General features: G+C 37.6%; 1 protein-coding gene across 1 annotated transcript in view; it reads right to left on the bottom strand.

Moving 5' to 3' along the window:
- Positions 1 to 20,686, bottom strand: part of CHN2 (chimerin 2) — a 158,703-nt gene that overhangs the window by 82,275 nt on the left and 55,742 nt on the right. The window contains exons 2-3 of the mRNA XM_066554908.1: positions 10,257 to 10,295; positions 2,923 to 2,978 (exon numbers count right to left, since the gene is read on the bottom strand). Coding sequence (XP_066411005.1) covers positions 2,923 to 2,978; positions 10,257 to 10,295 — 95 coding nt within the window. The remainder of the gene's footprint in view (positions 1 to 2,922; positions 2,979 to 10,256; positions 10,296 to 20,686) is intronic.

Genomic DNA, 20,686 nt, shown 5'->3' with positions numbered 1-20,686 from the left:
AAGACATCTTCCCATAAGCATGAAGGATTTCAAATTATTTGCAATTTTTAGATTTGTTTGAATTAGTTTGAATAGTAAATTACACATGGGAACACCCCTGGCAAAGTCCACTCCCTATGATATGCACATGGAGAGACAAATCTTTTCTGTCAGCCACACATCCTGCTGACACCTCTCTAGGTACTGGATAACCATCATTTAGTTGTGTACTAAATAACTACTGTATTTCCAATTAATTATTATTAATTAATAAACAACACAAAATTAGATTTTGAGATCTTTCTATGTAACTGGCCAACTCAGTATTAATAAAACACCATCTTTAGTGAAGCAAGCCTGTAAAATCATCAGATGACAGTGAAATCAAACTAGGATCAAAAAACAACCCCAAAACACCCACCTTGCAGACTGCATTCTAACAAAAAAGGTAATAGGTGCCATAGGAACAGAGTCCTGAATTTCCTCTCTAAAATAATCTGTGATGCTCTATAAAACCACTGTGTAGTTCTACTTTCATAATATAAACTGATAATATGAACCACATATTTGTGTATATTGACATCTTCTAGGTATCAGGACATCCCATCTGCCCCACCTCCCCACCTATATGCAAAAATAATGGACATCAGCAGTGTCATGGTGGATTTTTGGCTCTTGGGTCAGAGAATCTGTGTTTCTGGCAATCAGGCTGTGAACACATACAACTGAGCTACACAAAGATTCAAAATCCAAGAAAAAAGAACCAAAGGTCATATTTGTGGGAATTCATACTGCTTTATATACCAACCCCTAAACAAAGTCTCTGTATTTTCAGCAGTTTAACTAACTAGACAAAATTCCAAGCAACTCAAAATAGGACCCGGCAGTCTATGAAGTGAGCAACAGAAAATGGTTCATTAGTTAGAACCAAACCCAGACTATGTGAAACAAACATCTTTTGCTTATTTTGTTATGTCCTGCTATGTCAATTTTGTGTTTATTTAAGTAATGAGACCTTAGCTTCTTTCTGCAAATCTCTGGAGGTGACCTGAATATGTTTGGTGTTTAAACATTATGTAAAGAGGATACTTTCTGTTGTACATAACATGGTCTTGAGTTCAAAGAAGTAAGTTAGATACAGCACACTGGTAAGGAGCTCACAGCTGCACATTCACTTCCCTTGTGTATATAACCTTGTTTCTAGAACAAGAATACAATTGCTACATTACTTTGACTATTTTACCTTGATTCAAATTTTCTCTCATGGAGGCAAAATAGAAGATGCTTAAATTTGAGTTAGCATAATATATTTTGGATTAAACTTTTACCAATTAACTTGTATTCCCACAAAGATGAGTTCATATTGTAGACATGGTTTTCTAAGCATTCAGTGCTTATTAATCAGTTTTTCTAAAGATAAGTCCTTCCTCAAAGTAGTCTCAATAAGAAATAGGTAAAATAGATACACTATTATATCAAGAAAAGAAAGAAACTCTTCTAAGGCTGTACTGGAAGAAAATAAATTGTTTACCTTAATTTTTTACCTTAAAAACTTTTTATTTTTTACTATACCATGACTAGTTTGATATCTGTTATGTGATATTAATTCAGTAAAAACCTTACTGTCCTTCTTTTTAAAGAATACCATACCAGCCACAGAGGTCTCTCCTTTGGTTTGCATGAGGACTTCAGAGAGAAAGGTCTGGATAAACCTGTCAGCACATGTGCACTGAAGTCTCAGAGGGCTAGCACATGCTTCTGCTCCCCAAGCCTTGTCTTTGACAGGGAGAAAGGATGACACAAGGGTTCACCCACTCTGGTGGTTTGCTTGTCCTTCTGTGTGTATGTCTTGAGACCATCCCAAACTGACAGGACTTGAAGACTTCCCGACTGAGGCCAAGAGCGTCTCCCTGCCCTGCAACTAGTAGAGGGCACTTGAGAGAAAAACGCAGATTTCTTTTAGTTAAGGCTCTGGTAAACTGTACTCAGTTCCTGGGTTTGCAATGGATTTTCTTCATGAACCCAGGCAAGTACCTGTGCCTTGCTGCAAAACCTCCTGCCTCACACAGAATTGTCTTGAGACAGTATGTAAATGTCTGAGAGATGCTAGGACTCTGCTTTCAGGGGCACACAGTGTAGGAAGCAGGACAGAGCTCAGGATGATGCCCAGGAGCAGAGCTGAACATCACACTGATGAGCTGTGGTTTCTATCTTCCTGCACATCATCTTTTACACCCTGTGCAATCGCTTCATGTGTTTAGTACTTCTACTGCTAGTATTGCATGTCTGTTTGCACAAAATTTGCCCCTGACATTATAGGAGATAAAACTACTGCAGTTTTTTTCATTGAGCAGAGACATCTACATGTTTTCTGTTACTATTATGCCACGCAGGGTGATGAACTGATATACTAAAGCAAGTAGAAATGGAGAAATAACTACAGAAGAAGAAAACAAGCAGAAAGATGACTCAGCCAAACCTGCAGCAGATTTCTAAATATTCTATAATTTTCAAGGTCTCTGTGAGAGAACAGAGTTATCTGGCTATCATTTCAGTATTTTAACTTGAAGATAGTACTTGGCAGGAAGCATTCAACAAACTGAAGCTATATGTATCATGTTGAAACATATCACACAGACGTTATTATGCAGATGCAGGAAGAAAAATACATCCTCATTTTGACAAGGAAACTCAAAACTTTAGGTAGTACACTAAAAAGCACACTAAACAATGATGGGCAAGTACTTGTCTAATAAAGGTGCTTCTAGTGGTAGAATGAGGCTGCCATTCCTAATTAATCAGCCTTAAGGGAAATGATTATATAAAATAATGGCATAGAAAAGTTAAAGCATATAACACCCCCAGACTGCACCAAAGATGTTTTGGTGATCATATGCTGCTGACAATTCATCAGATATAACAAGGTAGAGCAAAAGAACTGACCTCCCGAGGACAAATGATTCTCTTGGGACGTGGTGCCTCTTGTTGCAATTGATACACTGTCAAACACAAAAAATGTACAGATCATTAGAAAATGGCAACATACACAAACTTTTATTCAGATGAGTCTTTTTAGCTGGGGGCTGCAGAGAAAAATTCAAATGTTAAGATGATGACAGCAAAATGAGGAATTTCAGTGTGTCTAAGTCATTTATATGAAAATCAGTTGTTGACTGGCAAACTAACTAAAGTGGTCAATGCCTTAACTTTTAGAAGTATTATCCTTTTGTACTGGTTTTTACATTTATGTGCCAGGGAAGACTAGCCAGAAAGACCCACTAGGTCTTTCTCAGGATAAAATCTCACTTTTGCATACACCATGCTGTAACAACCCAAGAACAGATTGTTTACCAGTAACACCAGGAGTTTTTTGGATAGGCCAAGAAAAAGTTCAATACCTTTGAATGGGCTCATCACAATCTCATTATTTATTTCAAGATATACTGGCAATTACTGAAGAGCAAGCAAACATTCCTTTCAGAGCAATTATGCCCTATTCAAATGGCCCTGGATCAATTTTGCAAATCTTCTGAGGGCTGCAGGAGAGAGACCTGAGGCTAGGGGTACATGCTGCCTGGCCCCCAGACTCTTCACTGCATGTATTTAATGAGATCCTCTCCCTCCCTTCCACTGCAGAGTCGTGAGAAGAAGCTGACATGCAATGACAGTAATCAATTCCAGCACAGACAGACTGTCTCTCCATAACTCCAGTAAAAATCCCAGAGGTTTGGATTGCCTCCCTCGAGAAAGGCCTTCTGTATGCTGACCTTCTTGTATTTGGAAAGATCATGTCATGCCCATGAATTTTTTTAAAAGACTGAGTTTCCAGGACACGTTTATTCACAATGCTAGTGAAGCTCAGAATTATGCCCTGAAAGGTGGTAGATTATGGGAGGCATAGAAATGTCTCTAGCTTTGATAAACACAGAAACTCTGTTGCAGAAAGTGAATTGAAAAGGTGTGAATTGAGGCAGCACCTTTCCCCCCCCTTCTCTTTAACTTCTCTTTTAGAAGGAAGGAAATCTGGAAAGTGGGGAAATCCTCAGCTTGCACCCAAGTTTCTCACACAAAACTCAGTGGGACGTGAAAGCTTTGGGGGCTCCTGCTTCCTGCTCACATCAAAGTAGAAAAACCCATAACCTCTCTTCTTTAACTGATCCAGCCTTCATCCCTGGTTCCTGGGAGAGGCACTGAAAAACTGTTCATAATTTCTTATATTCCTTACCAATTTTAATGCTGGATGTGATCCAGCTCTAAATTTCTACTTAGGCTTTGGATTTACGATGCATCATTCAGCACTGTCAGATCTCCTGCTACTTTTGCACAAGATTTATGATAACTTGATAATATTTTGATAACTCCATGATAAATATGGTCTTTCTTACCTCTTGTAATTATGTGACTAAGATTCAAAGACTTCTACTCTTTTGTGATCAACCGACTTGTGTATCTGAATAAAGTGTCAAACAATGCATGAAAATTTTGTTCAAAACCCACAGATTGTTTTTAAACCTCTGATTATTCTGGAGCCCAATAGCATGATTTTAAAATTAACTTCTGAATGTCTGAAATGAGCATAACCACTGATTGAGCAAGTTAATGATGCTTAAAACTAAACACATCCAACAGGAAAATAACAATTTTTTCCTTCCCTCCATTTCCAGTGGAGAGAAGGAACTCTAAGGATTCAAAATATGACAAGAATATGACTGCTTCTCATTTAAAGTAAATTATCTATTTCCCCATTTAATTAATTAGAATTTTAACTGAAAAATCATACTTCATAAAAATTCCATTTTTCAATAATCAAATCTTTTAAACATAGACTGACACAGCCAATTAAACTAGTGGAGTTTCTAAGACAGCTTTGATAAGAGTGATGTAAAACAAGTAGGTCTGAAGAACACACAGGAAGCCTATCTTGTGATGTGCTATATTTTTGAGAAATGAAAAAAGCAAAGAGCTCTCTAACATGACCAAGAGGATCTCTGAGGCTGACAACACCAAATAAGCAATGGTGAGGAGAAGAGTCAGCATTTAACAAAACAAAGGAAGGAATGATTAACAGGAAAGGGCAGATACAGACATGAAAGACATGAAAGCAAACACAAAAACCTGGATGTTTATAGGATGTAGTGGGATAAATCAGTGCAAGGATTCATGATGAGTGCAAGGAAGACAAATCATCTTAGCAACTGTATTTTGAATAGAGTGGAAAAGGTTGCTGTTGTTCTCAGAGAGAAGTGGGTAATTAATTTGTGCAATAATATGAACTGAGAAACATATCTGATTTAGAAATACATCAGAAGAAAACATAGATTATAACTATACAAATAAATAATTAGAAATTATATGTTAAATGTACTGGATGAGAAAATGGCCCGAGCATGATCAAAACTGAAAATGCTGGAAATGGAAAATTCACACTTGGCTATATTAGTTCTAAATTGATAGTTATTAATCTGACAGAAAGACAAACCAGTGGAACAATTGGAGGGAGACACAGAACCATTAGATGGAGGGAGAGAAGAGAGACTGGGAGCAGAGAAAGGACTGAAAAACACCAGTGGCACTGTGGTAAGGGACATCGAGCAGCTCAGGGGGAGACAAACAACAGAGAAGGACCAGACAGACAGACACACAGCTGCCAAGGATTCCCAGTAAGGACACACAGCAAGGCAAGGGTGGAAAAGGTAAAACAACAGTGGAAGTTCAGTGAAGTGGAAAACAAGGAAGGCAGTGTCTCCCAGACTAAGGCATCAAGGAGCAAAGCCAGTGTGACCCTACCAAAAGCGGTGTTTTCCCTTAGAAAGGTCTCTGCTGTTTCTGCTTCAAATGATTGCTGTGAGAAATCCTGCTAATGGGCTATGAATACAGTGCAGTATTATGGCTAAGGTGACTTGAGAAAAATGTGCCCTACAGCTAAGTTCCAATGAGCACAGACACCTCATTAAGTGACCTCATTTTCAGAAGTGCTGAACATCCTGCAGCTCTGCCTGATCTCATTATACACTTTTTCCAAAGTGCTGGGCACTGGCAGTGAGGCTGACATTGCTGAGACCCCAGCACAGTCCAGGGGATAGTCAAAGATTCAGAAGGCACATATCCCTCACCTACTTGCTCAAATGGCAAACAATCTTGCCTTTCTGCCTCATTTTCCCATCTCTGAAAATCTTAAAACAGAATTCAATGTATAAGACCATGGTTAAGTGAAATAAAAGAAAACCACACTTATTTAATGCAGTGGCAAGCAGTGATTGACATCTGACCCAGTCAATTCCAGCTTTTAGAACTGACAGGCAGGTTACAGACAAACCCACTGTGATCATAGAAAAGATGACACTCAAACATAATGATGCATTATTATTTTAGCCCTGAGAAAATTAACCTTATAAAAAGTCAATTGCATGCAAAAAGAAAATGCATTATTACTGCTCTCAGAGAACTGCATCAGACTGGGAGTGGTTTTTTGTTCAGCATCAGATGCAAATGAAATGCACAGTAATAATACACATTAAATATGAGGGAAAAATTCAGCACAGAAAAATGCAGTGGCTTCTATTTGACCCTTGAACACTTTTATCAGGTTCATACTTCAGATAGCTTGCCAGCATTCATAGTATTATAGTCACATTGGAACTTACAGCGTTAACAAAACTTAAATTTATTATTGCATTACTTGGGGAACATTTCTTTGAGATGTAAAGTAGCTGGTTAGAATATATCTTTCTCTCTTTTGTTCCTGTTAGAGCACGAGTCTTGTCTCAGGGGATGAAATAGGGAAATTCTACAGTATGTTTTAGGAAGAACTGTCTAATTCCAAAATCCAATCTGCCTAAGAAACAAAGGGGTCACATGCAAAAATCAGCACTTACTCCTCTTCTGCCAGGGAAGAAGGGCTATCACCCTTTCTTCATACTTTTTTTTTTTCATTCTGCAATGTGTCAGGACCTCAAGCTTTCTCCTTTAACTCACCTATGATGAGTGTTCAGTGATGCTCCAGCGGAGAGGAAAAAATCCTATCATGGCTTTTATAAAGCAGCAAGGAAACACAAACACACCGCCTTCTGTCTCAGAATGTTTCGCAGAGTTCCTCAGTTTCACCTCCTCAGCCTCATCTCAGTCAGGCATTTTTTATCCATGTGCTGAGCCTGAACAATATGAGCTGTCCTATTTCTGCAGGATTACTCACATGCTTAATTAGGAACCTAAGTGCTTGGCTGAAACAAAGACTTAATTTCTAACAAAAATGAGTCTCGGACACTGTGCCTATTATTTGATGAAGGACAGAAGGCAGGGAAACTTCGTGAGGAGCTGGAGCATGGCATCAGCTGATGCTCTGTGCCTTGCCACTTTGCTTCCCACCAACACACTCGTCTTGAATAATGCAGACAAACATTTAAGTGGCATTGACACATGACTGACTCAGCACATGCCAATCTCAACAGGGGTAAAAGGAGGAAAAAAGTGGTTTTACATCTCTTCAAAATTCAAGCACATACGTGCTGAGGCTGGCAACTGGCAATAACTATGCTCTTTCAGTCAAACAAATTGCCTGCTCCTCCTGAGAAGCAGGTAAGGTAAACAGTTTGTCCTCTAAGAGGGCAGTGCAGCAGTGGAGCAGGTTACCCACAAAGGTTCTACCCTTGCAGCTTTTCAGGACTCAGTTATGTAAAGCCATGGCTGCTCTGCTCCAGAGCCGACAACAGTCATGCTTCGAGTGGGAAGCCAGATCAGCTCCCCCCAGAAGCCCTGCCAACCCACATTCTGTGATTCTTATCTTCCTTTATTTACTACCTCAGAGATGGTAAAATGGCAAAATACTGTTTTCCATAATACTTCCAACATATGGCAGACTACAAAAAGAAATCTGTTATTGGAACAATGAAAGAAATCTGTTATTAGTTGATCTGCTTCTCAGGTAAAAATGCAATCAAACCCACTGCCTAGAGACTGCTGGCTGCTAGAAACTTTCCAAACTTTTTCCCAGGTTCCTTCCTGTTAATATAAAATTATTCTTGCCATTTCTTTTATTGTTTGTGTCCCAGGGCTATCAGAAAAAGTCTGAAAAACTTTGTGAGCCGTGAAATTCTAACAATTCCTCACAAACAAGTGAGGATCTTCTTCACTAGAAGTGTTCATGTTTTCCAAATATAGCTGAATCAAATTTTTACACTATGTCAAAACAGTAAGGCTTGAGATCTGAAAACTGTTGCACTTTGATTAGTATTTGTCCATGGACACGTGCAACACTGTTTATTTGAATACTTTGTTGGCATAAACAGGAAAATCTGCCTTTGTTTAGAAGCTAGAAGGATTGAAGCCTTGATCTTGACATCAGTAAAAGGCAACATCGTCACCTAAATTTATCCAGGACTTAAAATAAGAAATCAAAACTATATGGAAAGTATCTTACTAGTATGTTAGCAAAATTTTAAAAATTACTAGGGAAAATACATTGAAAATAATTGTTAAGTAGGCAGTAAACTCAAAGTGTTAAGCATGAAATAAATATATAAGTTAAAACTGTCATGAGATAGGACAGCAGGTTGAATCATAGACAAACTATTTCTGGACATAATCTCTATAATTAATTTACCAGATCAGAATTCTTCTTGCTGAGTAAAGAAGCATACATCAACTATCATTGCAAAGAAAAATGTGTATCTGTGGCTAAGCAGTCTCAGGAGTAAATCTTTCTAAGCTTAAACTATTTTCTGCCTTTTGGAGCTGTGCAACTTTTTCCAAGGTCACTCATGCATGGAGTTTAGACACTGAGGCCATGATTTTGTCATCATCACAATATTGGCATCCTACATATAGTGGAATAGGAAATTATATATTCATAGACTATTCATCCATTCTGGTTGCATTTGGTTTATTTTTTCCATTTAAAAGAATGTTTCCTTGGATTACATATAAGCTATCAGATAAAAGTAACCAAACTTTTTCACTGCATGCAGTGATCTGTCTGCTGCACAACTGGGGCAACTAAGAACAGGTAAGTAAAGGTAGGTTCTTATTTCCTGACTTTTTAATGAAAACTTACTGCTGAAAAGGAAGCATCTGTCATTTGAAATGCTGGTCTTCTCAGAGTCAATGGCAGCTTTTTCATTGATTTTGAGTAAGCTCTTTTTAAAAAAATCACTCAACTGTCTCCTTCCTTTCAAATACTCGGCAAAGAATGCTGGAATGGTCCAACACTCTTGCTGTCTTTTTAGGAGGTTTCTCTTACATGTTCAAAACATTACAACAACAACAACAAAGTGTCTAGAAAACAGCATTCTGAGAAGCAAGTTCTGTAATTTAATGGCATATTCAAATTTTGGTTGAAAAAAATCCCAGTCCATTCTGGGGCAGAATGTCATTCTCAGGTAACACAGAGGTGATGTCTTTGAAGTCAGCAAGACAGTTTAATGTGCATATAAGTGAAGTCAACAAGTTTATTCTAGTCTTTAAAATTACACATGTACCTGCATGTAGCTACTGTGATCATTGTGTTTTTGTAGTTGCACTTTGGTAATGGCACTGTACTGAATTTGCCACAATAAAAGAGAGAACTTTTGCTTAGGAAAGCTCTGTATCTGAAAACAAAAAGAATAAAACAGCTCTCTATACCCAAAGCTACACTCTTATTAAAGTTCCAGGAAGGGTTTAAAATAAAAGATCAAATTTAAAGGCTGTCCTTAATAAGGGATTTAAAAGCCAATATTTTGTCTTAGATCTGTGCGGCTCTATTAGAAAATACATTTGGAACAAAGCAAAAGAGCATAAAATATGCACTTCTGCACTGCACTCTATGTAAATGATTTTTCTAAAGGCAGACAGGAAGGTTCAAAGAGCTGATAATGTTGTCTCCAGCTTCTAAACCACCACTTCAAAAATCAGCTTCTATTGCTAAGGATCAAAAATATTATCTTAAAGTGATTTGGTGACCCGTATAAAAAGACAAGTATTCTCAAGCCTGACCTTTAGTAAACATACAAAGCATTAACCTCTACCTCTGAAATCCTTCCTGAAAATCTCAGCAGAGAAACCATGAAACCCAGGAGCTGCACACTTTTAAGGCAATGGAGGGAATCTGGCACACATAATCCTGCTGCCCTTGTTCCATTGAAATCCATAAAAGTTCAGGTTTTGCTGCTGTCCCATACAGTAATTTGAACAAGCATCTAGTAAATTTATGTCTTTCTTTCAAACAAAAAAGGAGAAAATACCTAACAATGACTGACACTTTGGTAAGGCACTAAGATTATTCAAATTGCTTGTATACTCACAGTATGATTTCCATATTGGAGGCTGGTATTCTTCAGCATCTAAAATAGAAGCAAAAAGGGAGAAAGAAATCAGTTATTTGGCCACTGGGTCAAACTGTCAGCCTGCATTTTTCTGCTGAGAGACCTCTTCTTGTCAGCAAAATTCACATTTCTTTCCCAAGAGAGATGATAGCCTATTTACAGTACAGTTTGCTATGTGAGAGAAGAATACAAATTTCAACCACTTGTGGATCCAATGTGCTTTTCCCAAATTATTCAACTGTGGAAGAAATTAATTTTTGACCGATTTTTACTAATCACCAGTATTTTTAAAATAATTAACTCGCCTGGTAACTACATTATTTATTTGCTTTACCTGGCATGATAAACAGACAAATCACTACTGGTTTTCAATGTGGTTTCTAACCCCACTAGTAAGATTTGAAAATGAGCATCAATGAATAACACACACCGGGGCTAAAAAGATGCACAGCTCAGGTTGGACACAGATGCACAGACCTGACAGTTTCAATGAAAGTCAACTACACTTATTGAACCCATATGTAATTGGCATATTTTCCAGAAGATGAATCAACAAAAACAATATGAAAAAGATAGAAAAAGGAAAGACTGCAAAACCTGCCATCACAAATAGGTTATGTTATTCTAATGTTACTGACTAAAGAGGCACAAAGAGTTGGTATTTTTTCTTAGTGACCACTCCACGGGGAGGTTTCCAGCTCTCTGCAAGAAAGCCAATTGCTGTAACCTACAGAAATCCCAGAAGGAGCCAAGCTGGAGCAGAAGGAGCAACACCAGTGATAAAGGGTGGGGAACTGGGTACTAGTTTGACTCTGAACTGCCATGCTGCCAAAAACTTTGAAGTCATTTACAATGGGTATGTCATTAACTTGCCAAAACTGTGCAGTTTAATTAAGGTACTTGTTATTTACTAAACTTCTACTTAAGTTATGCTAATATAATTCAATTATAGTTGCATAGCTCATGCTCCTTGTCTATTTACATATACACAACTACTTTAAATATATCCCTGCAAAAGTCTGTTTACTAGGAATTTTAATCACTAACTACCATCTGCCACTTTTAACTCTATTGTTTTAGAAGAGGATAAATCTAGCAACAATCACAGTTACTGCCTGGAATAGGACCCTGCAACAATTTATAGATATATTGATTGGGAAACCCATTCAGTTTCAGTTTCAACTGAATCCACCTTTCAACTTAGGCAAAGTTCAAAAGATTCCCAGACTAACAGAGTTATACTGTGCTGTGGCAATCCAAGAGTAATTAACTTGCAAGTTCATTATGCAGAAAACTTATTTTAAATTGTATGAGGCTATTCATGAGACGAATGAAATTTATTCATAAAAGAAATAATTTTTTCTCTTCTCAAATTCTAATAGTATTATGTCACTCCGTTTTTCCCCCCATACATCTTTTCCCGTTTTCCCCCCCATTACATCACAACACTGTAACATTGTATATTAAATTCTTCTGTCAATACTTCTGTGCTACTGCAAGAGAATTTCTGAATTTCCTTCTTCACGAACTATATTTTTTCAACTGAAGAAACACTGAGATAATGCAAATATCTTATTATCTGTACTGGTGACTTCGGATAAGGAAGTAATAGCGAGAGAAACAATGAAAAACCAATGAGTATCAGTTGTTGCATTAGTCTTCCAAATTAATTAAAAAGTGCACAGTAAATTCAACAGTGAAAGCTGATGTACAAGTGGCCATAAAGTGCTTCATTAGCTGGAGACAGACTGATAGAGAGAAAACACTGCAGCCAAAATGGAGAATCATCCAAGACATAAATCATACTACAAACTCCCAATGATTGCACTTGATTTGTCACAGTTATGAATATGTCAGCCCCAGAAAGCATGGACAGAACCATTCCTCAATAGCTAAAATAATTCTAAAAGACAGCACACTTGGAGGAAACCCACGTGTCACCAGCGCCTCATTCACCATTACTGGTGAGGTACTGCCACATCCTCTGTGATCCCTTCTGCTGAAAGCATGTCTCTGAATCACAGGAAATAAAATGCCATAGTGATAGTACTAATGGAGTTTATTGCCAGGTTATTTGATGGCACCCATTTGTAGGGAAATAAAGAATAATTTGTTTAAATACAACTTGGAGACAAGGGTCATGGTTGAGGATCAGGGAGAGGTCTAATGGAACCCAGATAGAAATATCTTTATTCCTTTGTGGCAGGAAGCTGCTGAGCCCCTGTTTAAACAACCCTCATCCTTGTATGGTAAAGTCTTAGGACTCCCATCCTGGTTGACTAGATTAGACTGAACTTCAACCATTCTTAAGTTAGAGCTCAAAAGAGGCAAATCCTGCCTGAGCAGATTTGATAACTTCTATTTGCCCTTTTTGAAATTTCTGTTCTTCTGTATTTTGTTATTCCTCTGTATTACACAGCAGCTTTGCTCATTAAATTGTGTTCCACTCTCCATCATGAGGCTTTAAACAGCAGTTCTGGCTCACAGAAATTAACAATAAAAGTTTGGGTGGTTGGCTCAGTTACTACAGGACACCTTTACACACAGATTGTGCTTACAGTTCTGCACATGGTAATGGTCTCAGCAAGGCCAACAGACCTCAGTTTCAAGCCACTTAGCAAAAATCAATCAATCAGTCAATCAATCAATCAATCAATCAGACTTGGCACAAATGATGGATGCCCTGCATTGATGTCTCATGAACTGATATCCCTCATATGAACTTTGATTGTAATGACTACCAAAACAATGACTGGCAACGTGGGGAAAAGGTTCACTGAGGTACTCTCAGGTGATAAGACAGGGTCTTTCCTATTGCTCTTTTCTTGAAAGGTTCATATTTTCTACAGAGACTTCTTGTCTAGATTCAGAAAATGTGCCAGCTAAGGCTGAAAGAAGTTGTCAAAGGAGACAAGATGAGTAACAGCTCTGAAAAACTCAACAAAATGTCCCAATGACATCTGTGACATACTTTTATGCATGTCAGCATAAGAAAGACTCACTGTAAAAGAATTACAGAATGTCCAGTTAAGGTATTTTTAAAATTCTTTTAAGTCTTCTCAAAACTGTATCATAAATGACCTTGGCAAAACCAGAAAACCTTGAAGCAGTTACTGCAAAGACTAGAACTGGCAAAAAAAGCATGAGAGACTTCCATAAATAATATTACAGGCAATACTGTTAGCTAAAAGCTTTGAAACATACTAGCTAAGAAAGTGAATATTTATTAAACCTAAAAAAGTACTAGAAGTCAGTGGTATGCTAAACAGAAGAACAAAAGGAATGAAGAATGCTGACTCCTGAGGAATATTGCAGCTATGAGAAGGTTTCTCATAATGCAAAATTGACAAAAAATGTATTGGAAAAAATTGTCAAACGAAAAATGGTACTTGGAACTGGAAAATGGGAGTAAGGAACAAAAAGGTTATTTATTCACTTTATTTGCTTTATTCTTCACAGAGCAGAGAGGATGAAAAGGATCTTAGGAAAAAATACTTTCCTAAAGCTGATGGAACACTTAAAGCTGAGTAAGTGTAGAAAGACTACTTTAAAGGGAGGACTGAAAAGTTGGCAAATAGACAGATAAAAAGTAAAACTACATAAGATTCTTTATTTAAAGAAACATGAAGACAGAATATGTATTACTGCCAACAGTGGGCAGTAAAGGGTTAACACATTACTCAGAGCCATTCTTAAGCAATTCCTGAGAAATGATCTTACACGAAGTATATAGTAAGTAAAGTCATCCATGGACTTCAACCCTTGCTCTTCTCTGCGCCTGGCCCTGTACCAAAGTGTTGCCTTTCTGGATGTAGTTGTGAAAGACACAGGAATGACAGAATTGCTTTTTACTACTTCCTTGTACTTTGTGAAAATGATGATGTAATGCCAACACATGTGGGTTTGTGCTACCAGCATCGTGGCTGATTTGGCTAAAGCAGATCTAATGAGAAACTAAGTTCAAAGTGATTCTTCTGACTCTCATGACTGGTAATGCACTGAAAAGCATAAACTCTGTTTTACAGGAAAGCCCACAAATTACACCACATTAATCAAATATTTATGACTTATAAGTGGCATTTCTAAGCATAAGGAAAACAGTAACAAATATCCATACTGTAGCTATATGTCATGCCCAGTTCTAGATATGCTAAAAAGTATTAGTGATTCCCATGACAGAAAAGAGTTAAGCAGACTAGCAGCAGGACAGCTCCCAAAGGGGAACTGTCATTATTTGCTGATTTCTTATAGTATCTATGAAAAAAGAGTAAAGATTTTCTTTTTTTGCCTTTGTCCTTACGAAAGGATTATAAAAAAATATTTTGTAGTTCACCTTGGAAGAACTGCCTCAGCCTGGATTCTCTGCCACCATTGTCTGAATTTTGGACTTCCTTTCCAGTAACAACTAATTTTAAGACTATGACCTGCATGTGCAAGGAAAGACACTTGTGTGTGAGGAAAAGCCAATCTGGAAGCCACTGGTTTACTGGCAGTGTGCAGATAAATGATTCACCGGATGAACAAGTCTAGTTACTAATTTTTTTAATCTTCTATTGTTATTTTAGGACCAGGACTAATAATTATGAGTGTTTTAATGCTCTTTGTATATTTCCTTTAAAGACCTTTTTCACAGGTTTACCACGTACACTTTCATATTTATTGCTTTGTTTCCAAAACATTAAGTTAGCATATATTATTAAATACATCTTTCTTATTTTTATATATGTAATTATATATAGAATAGAACACTGCTGAGTAAGAGCTTCTATGAAACATAAACACTGTTTGCACTATTTATGGACCTGGGTTTTTTAATATTTTTCCCGGTACAGATAGAATTTTATTATTCAATTTACTATTATGTCGATGGCCATCACAGACCCACAGAATGATTGGAATTGGAAGGTACCTGTGGAGAGGATGTGATCCAAACCCCCTTCTCAAGCATGGCCACCTATAACCATGCCCAGACAGCTCCTGAGTATCTTCAAGGATGGAGGAACTACAACCCCACTGGGCAACCTGTACCAGTGTTTGGTCACCCTCACAGTGAAGAAGTGTTTCCTGATGCTCTGACAGAGGCTCCTGTGTTTCATTTTTGTGCCCATTGCCACTGGTAATGTCACTGGACATCACTGAAAAGAGCTGGCTTTGTCCTCTTTGCAGTCTCTCCTCAGATATTTATACACTTTGATAAGATTCCCCTGAGCCTTCTCTTCTGCAGATTGAACAGTCCCAGACCACTCAGCCTTTCCTGATAGGAGAGATTCTCCAGCCTTGCAATGCTTTTGCAGCCCTTTATAAGGATCTCTCCAGCAGTTTCTTAGCTCTCCTACACTGGGGAGCCCAGCACTGGACACAGCATCCAGTTGTGGCCTCATCAGCACCGAGCAGAGGGGGAGAATCACCTCTCCTTTGACCTGCTGGCAATGATGCTCCTAATTGCAGCCCACAGTCCCACCAGCCACCTTCAAGGGAAGGAGACATTGCTGGCTCATTTCGAACTTGGGGTCCAACAGAACCCCAGGTCCTTTTCTGCCAAGAAGTTCTCCAGCTGGGTGGTTCTTGGCATACACTGGTGGATGGAGACTAAAGTGAAAGAGTAGTAAGGGGGCTTCTTTATATGGTGCTAGTTCTTTTCTGACACATAAAACATAGATCCACTCTTGGTTTCCATTCTGTGATTAGAAAAAATACCAATTACAGAAGTTCATTTTCTTCTTATCTGATCCCCTACTGGCTAATATTGTCCTGGTGAAGGGCTGGTTTAATTGATTTTGCCCTCTCAACAATTAATATACACACACAAACAACTATGTCACTTTGCAGTCATTTTGCAAACCACTTTAAATTGGCACGTTTTTCTATGTTTGATGGCATTCATTTGGCATATACTTTGGACATCATGATGAATTCTATCTAACTACCCTTACAAGGCACCTCTGACCACTCTAAGAAAGAATATTCTAATTTTCAAAGTTGCAAATAATCATACTGTCAAGTAAGTCCCCCACCCTAAACCCTGAAAAGTCACTGCTACTGTGAAGAGCAAAATTAACTCTCTTGCAGTAAATAATTAGCAATGGAGCTGTTGAAATATTTCAGCATGTCAAAAACTCTGTTTAATGTTTCATTCAGAATGAAGAATTGCCCATGGAGGAGTGAGCAGTTGCCAGCTTTATCACTGAACTTTCTCATCACAAGTACATGGACAGCTAAAATATGGAATGAGACTTCAGTTCTTGTCTTAATGAGGCACTTTAGCTTTCAGCATAAGGTACAGAAATGATCAAACTGTTTACTTCCAACACAGTTCATAATTGGTGTATTAATTCAGATGATGGGAGCTTCCCACTGCGCTGTTCTCTCCTAAGAAAAAAATTAAAAATCAGCAATAGTGTGTAATTTAAATGTCAAAAAATGCTCACAAAAGGGGTGGAGTTCTCTCTCACACAGCAATTAGACTGAAACAGTAAGCTATTAATAACCACAATATAAATTGACAGCTATTTTGTATCTTTTCCTTTTGCCTACCACAAACTTGCTATTAGAAGGCCCTGCTCTGAAGGTAGATCATTTAGCCAGCTCTATGAACCAGGGTCATTCCAAATTGTGCTCTCTCCTGCTTTTGCTTCAGATTTCAAAATGGTATCTTTCCATTCACAGACAGGTGGTCAGTCCCTGGTTACTTTTGTTTAATGCATATGTCTGTTTTACTAAAATGCAGATGAAAGATCATGCAAATAGATAAACCTGATAATTTAGAAGAGTTACCAAGTATCAAATAAAATATGAGTTTGAAGTATTTGGGTTATTAGGGGTGTCCTCCAACAGATCACAGGAGATTTGAATGTTTTAAATCCACAGGTAAACTTGTATAACAAAATTATAAGGAGCCATGTTCTGTGGCTGGTGAGTGGTGTTCAGCCAGCTATGACCATCAGATTGGAGCAATATCCCATTAATTAAAAATCTGCCTCTCTATTTTGCATAGATTTAAATATAATTGAAAGCATTGAAAATATAATTTTAAATTTGGAAGTTGAGAAAGAATAATCAGAGTTCTCAATAGGAATAGGAAAAGTAAAAAAGGGACAGGTATCTGTACAGTTCTAATTTTCAAATTCTCTTTAGGAGTCTAGTCTTTCTTAGGGCCCAAAAAATAGAATTAAACAATCTCTTCCAGAGTGCAAATCCAAGAAGCTGACAGGGATCTAAGTAAGCTGATAAAAATGTTCTCAATGCTTTAAATATTTCCTGGGACATATGCAAGATTTAAGAGTGCAGAGGAGTAATCATATTACCTAATCTTAGACAGGTAGGTCCTTTTTAATGCTGAATCACACTGAATCTATTGCCCTTGGATGGCATTTAAGAACCTCCATAATCTAAGTGCTCTGAAAGGTTTTTTTCCCAGAACAATAATGAAGAATTTCCTTATACAGATTAATAAAGATTGGTCTCTAAAAACTAGAAAGGTAGACAATGAAAAATCATCAAAAATATCTGCATCCTTCATTGAAAAAAAATCTGTTGTCATTATTAGCTGCCATTAAATTTAATCTGGTCCCTAAAAATTACACCCAAATGACTGTTACCATTCTCTGTTTTAACACCAAAGCCAGTGTAATTAAAATCTAACACAGTTATTTTCACCTTTTCATGTTTATAACCTATAAACCAGAGGCATCAAGGCATTAAAATGGGACTATCAGAGCTCTTCCTGACTGAGAGATTCCACATATTTTTAGGAATAAGCACATAAGTTAAATCACATCACATTAGCAGACCTCCTATCTTGCACAGATATACTTTAGCTTCTAACTAATGACCAGTTAGTTCCTGGCTGAAAATCAAAACCAGATAATCAGCTGGCATATCTGAGCATAGTTCTGGTGCAGTAATTTTATCACTGTACAGGATATGGCAACACATTTCCAGTCATTTACTTACTGCATCCTAAAACTCACCCCCCACAACCTTCCAGCCAGTGATCCCTGGACTCAGCAAAGCAGTTCAGGCATGGTAGGAAAGGGCAAATGACAAAAATAACTACAAGTTATAATATAACTACAAGTTATAATAACTACAATAACGCTGGAAAATGGCATTAAAATGGTCACCATGAAGTATTTAAATTAGTGTATTTATGTTGAGGTATTGCCAGCACGTTCCCAGTTCCAGAAATTCACTCATACATTGACATGATACCCCTTTATCTGGCTTATCAAAAGAGCCAGCAAATTCCCAGAAAACTTATTAACCTTTAGCAAATGAGTCCAACTCATTGCTTTTGGTAACTCTGTTATTTTTGACATGAGTCATTTTATCATCCCTCTGAGCAGGGGCACAAGTATTTGTCTTGTGGTGGATGTGAAGTGGTCCTAGTGCTGCAGCTGACTGTGGTGGCTGTTCATTTGCTTTTAGAGATTATCCTCATCTGCCCCATGTAGCCCTGCATTTGCCCCTCTCTGGATACAAAAATATAAGCATTTCTTACTGAAAAGACTGAAACTGCATACTCAGAACGAAATGGAAATCCACAGGAGCTATGCATATCCCAGGGACCCTAATGAACTCTGTGGTCTAAAGACACCTTCAAGCCTTGGAAATCAGAGATGAGAACTATCCTGTCATTCAAAGCAGGCATAATGATCTGCAGAAGAATAAAATCTTAGCAAATAATTAGATTTTACTTTGGCTTGCTTTTCAGGTCCTGTAGTATTGCTGCAGCATTTACGTCTCTACATTAAAACATGAAAAACAGGAAAAACACCACCACCTGCAAAGCATATTTATCATTCCCACAGCTCTGGGTAAAACTTGGAATAAATGGGACTCCTAGGATAAGAAGCAGCACCGTACCTATATACCTCCCCTGTTAGAAAAATGCGACACTATTGATCACATCCTTGGTGGGCAGTATTATGTAAGTGTATCAACTACATTCAAGGCCAATTGAATTATTATTTTGTGTGATACTAGTCTCTAAATCTTCAACTTTTCTAAGAAAATAGGTTGGATTAAGGCCAGCTATTACTGAGGCACTCACCTTCTCATCAAGTATATTGTGCAGTTGTACAAACACTTCACAGGTGTGTTCTATTCTATCATCACCCACTATTTAACTGATCTCCCACTACAGCTGCTCCTGCTCTTACTACTCTGGATCTGAATACTGGAGAAATGTTGACATTCTTAAAATTCAGCTCCATGACAGTATGTTTACCCTGACAAGAAACTTATGTCTTAGAAAGATCTATGTAGCTACACCTTCTTCTCTGTAGTATTCGCCATAAAATAATTACTACCAGTATTTAAAATACTATAATGGAGTATTTGCCCTCAGATTAATATGGTTTATGTATTGTTTCCTTACTTGAGAAGAATTTTAACTGCCTCATGGAAGTCTTTAATTCTTCCAAGAGCTTCTTACTACAGTCTGGCACTATAACAGTTGATAATGAGTTCTTACAGTATCATATATTTACAAAATACCTTGTATGAAACCCTATAAAATTTAAAACACACTTAGGTCTTCCACAAGTTTTATCCAACAAACCAACAGATCTGTGCAAAATGTCCTGATGCCTGGGCATAGGTGAGACAATTTCTCTTTGCAACCTGCAATGCTGGCAGCATTTTCTCCAGAGAAACTTTGGCCATCAGCATGTCTGATGAGGCCAACCCCATGTCTCTCTAGCATTTTCATTGTCAAATTAAAATTGGTCAAATTTCAAACTGGTGCTCATAGGACAACTGTAGGAGTGTCTCCAGTGGCTTTGCATGAGAGAACAGAATTTAGCCACCCACAATGTATAAAGGAAGATGCAACTGCAGCCTGGATAATAACCCAGTTTCCTACTTTGCAAATTTTAAAGACGCAGACAGCACAAGAATAGTGTATTCAAGTGTCTTAGAGCACATGAAATTTCTTTACATGCTAAAAGTAGATCAAATAGAGTGGAAACAGTAATATCTATAATAAACTGGATTTTACTTCTATGTCACTGGAGATAGCCTGGTTATTTTTACATAAATAAATTACAAGGGAAGGAGAAAGCACAATTTTTCTCTGTAACGTTTCTGGAATTGTTCTTCACCCTTGTAAAAAGAACAAATAAAATTTGTTTCTTACTCCACTTATCTTGCAGAAAGACTCAGAAGAGGGTAAAGCTAGTGCCTAAAAGCACATCCATCATATCTTCGATCATAAAATCAGTCAGTGAGGAAAAAAAATACCCTCTTCTATCCTGTTATTTTTAAAGATACACCCAATTGCCACAATTTTGAAAAAAACCCTCTAACTTATCCCCCTGAAACACTCTGTGTAAGGACAATTAATTATTAATAAGGTTATGCTCTTGGCACAACAGCATTTAATAAATTTCATTGCAAAGGCTCAGGGA

Source organism: Molothrus aeneus, chromosome 1, assembly GCF_037042795.1.
Source record: "Molothrus aeneus isolate 106 chromosome 1, BPBGC_Maene_1.0, whole genome shotgun sequence".
Classification (NCBI taxonomy): domain Eukaryota; kingdom Metazoa; phylum Chordata; class Aves; order Passeriformes; family Icteridae; genus Molothrus; species Molothrus aeneus.
This window is presented reverse-complemented; position numbering and strand designations above follow the sequence as displayed.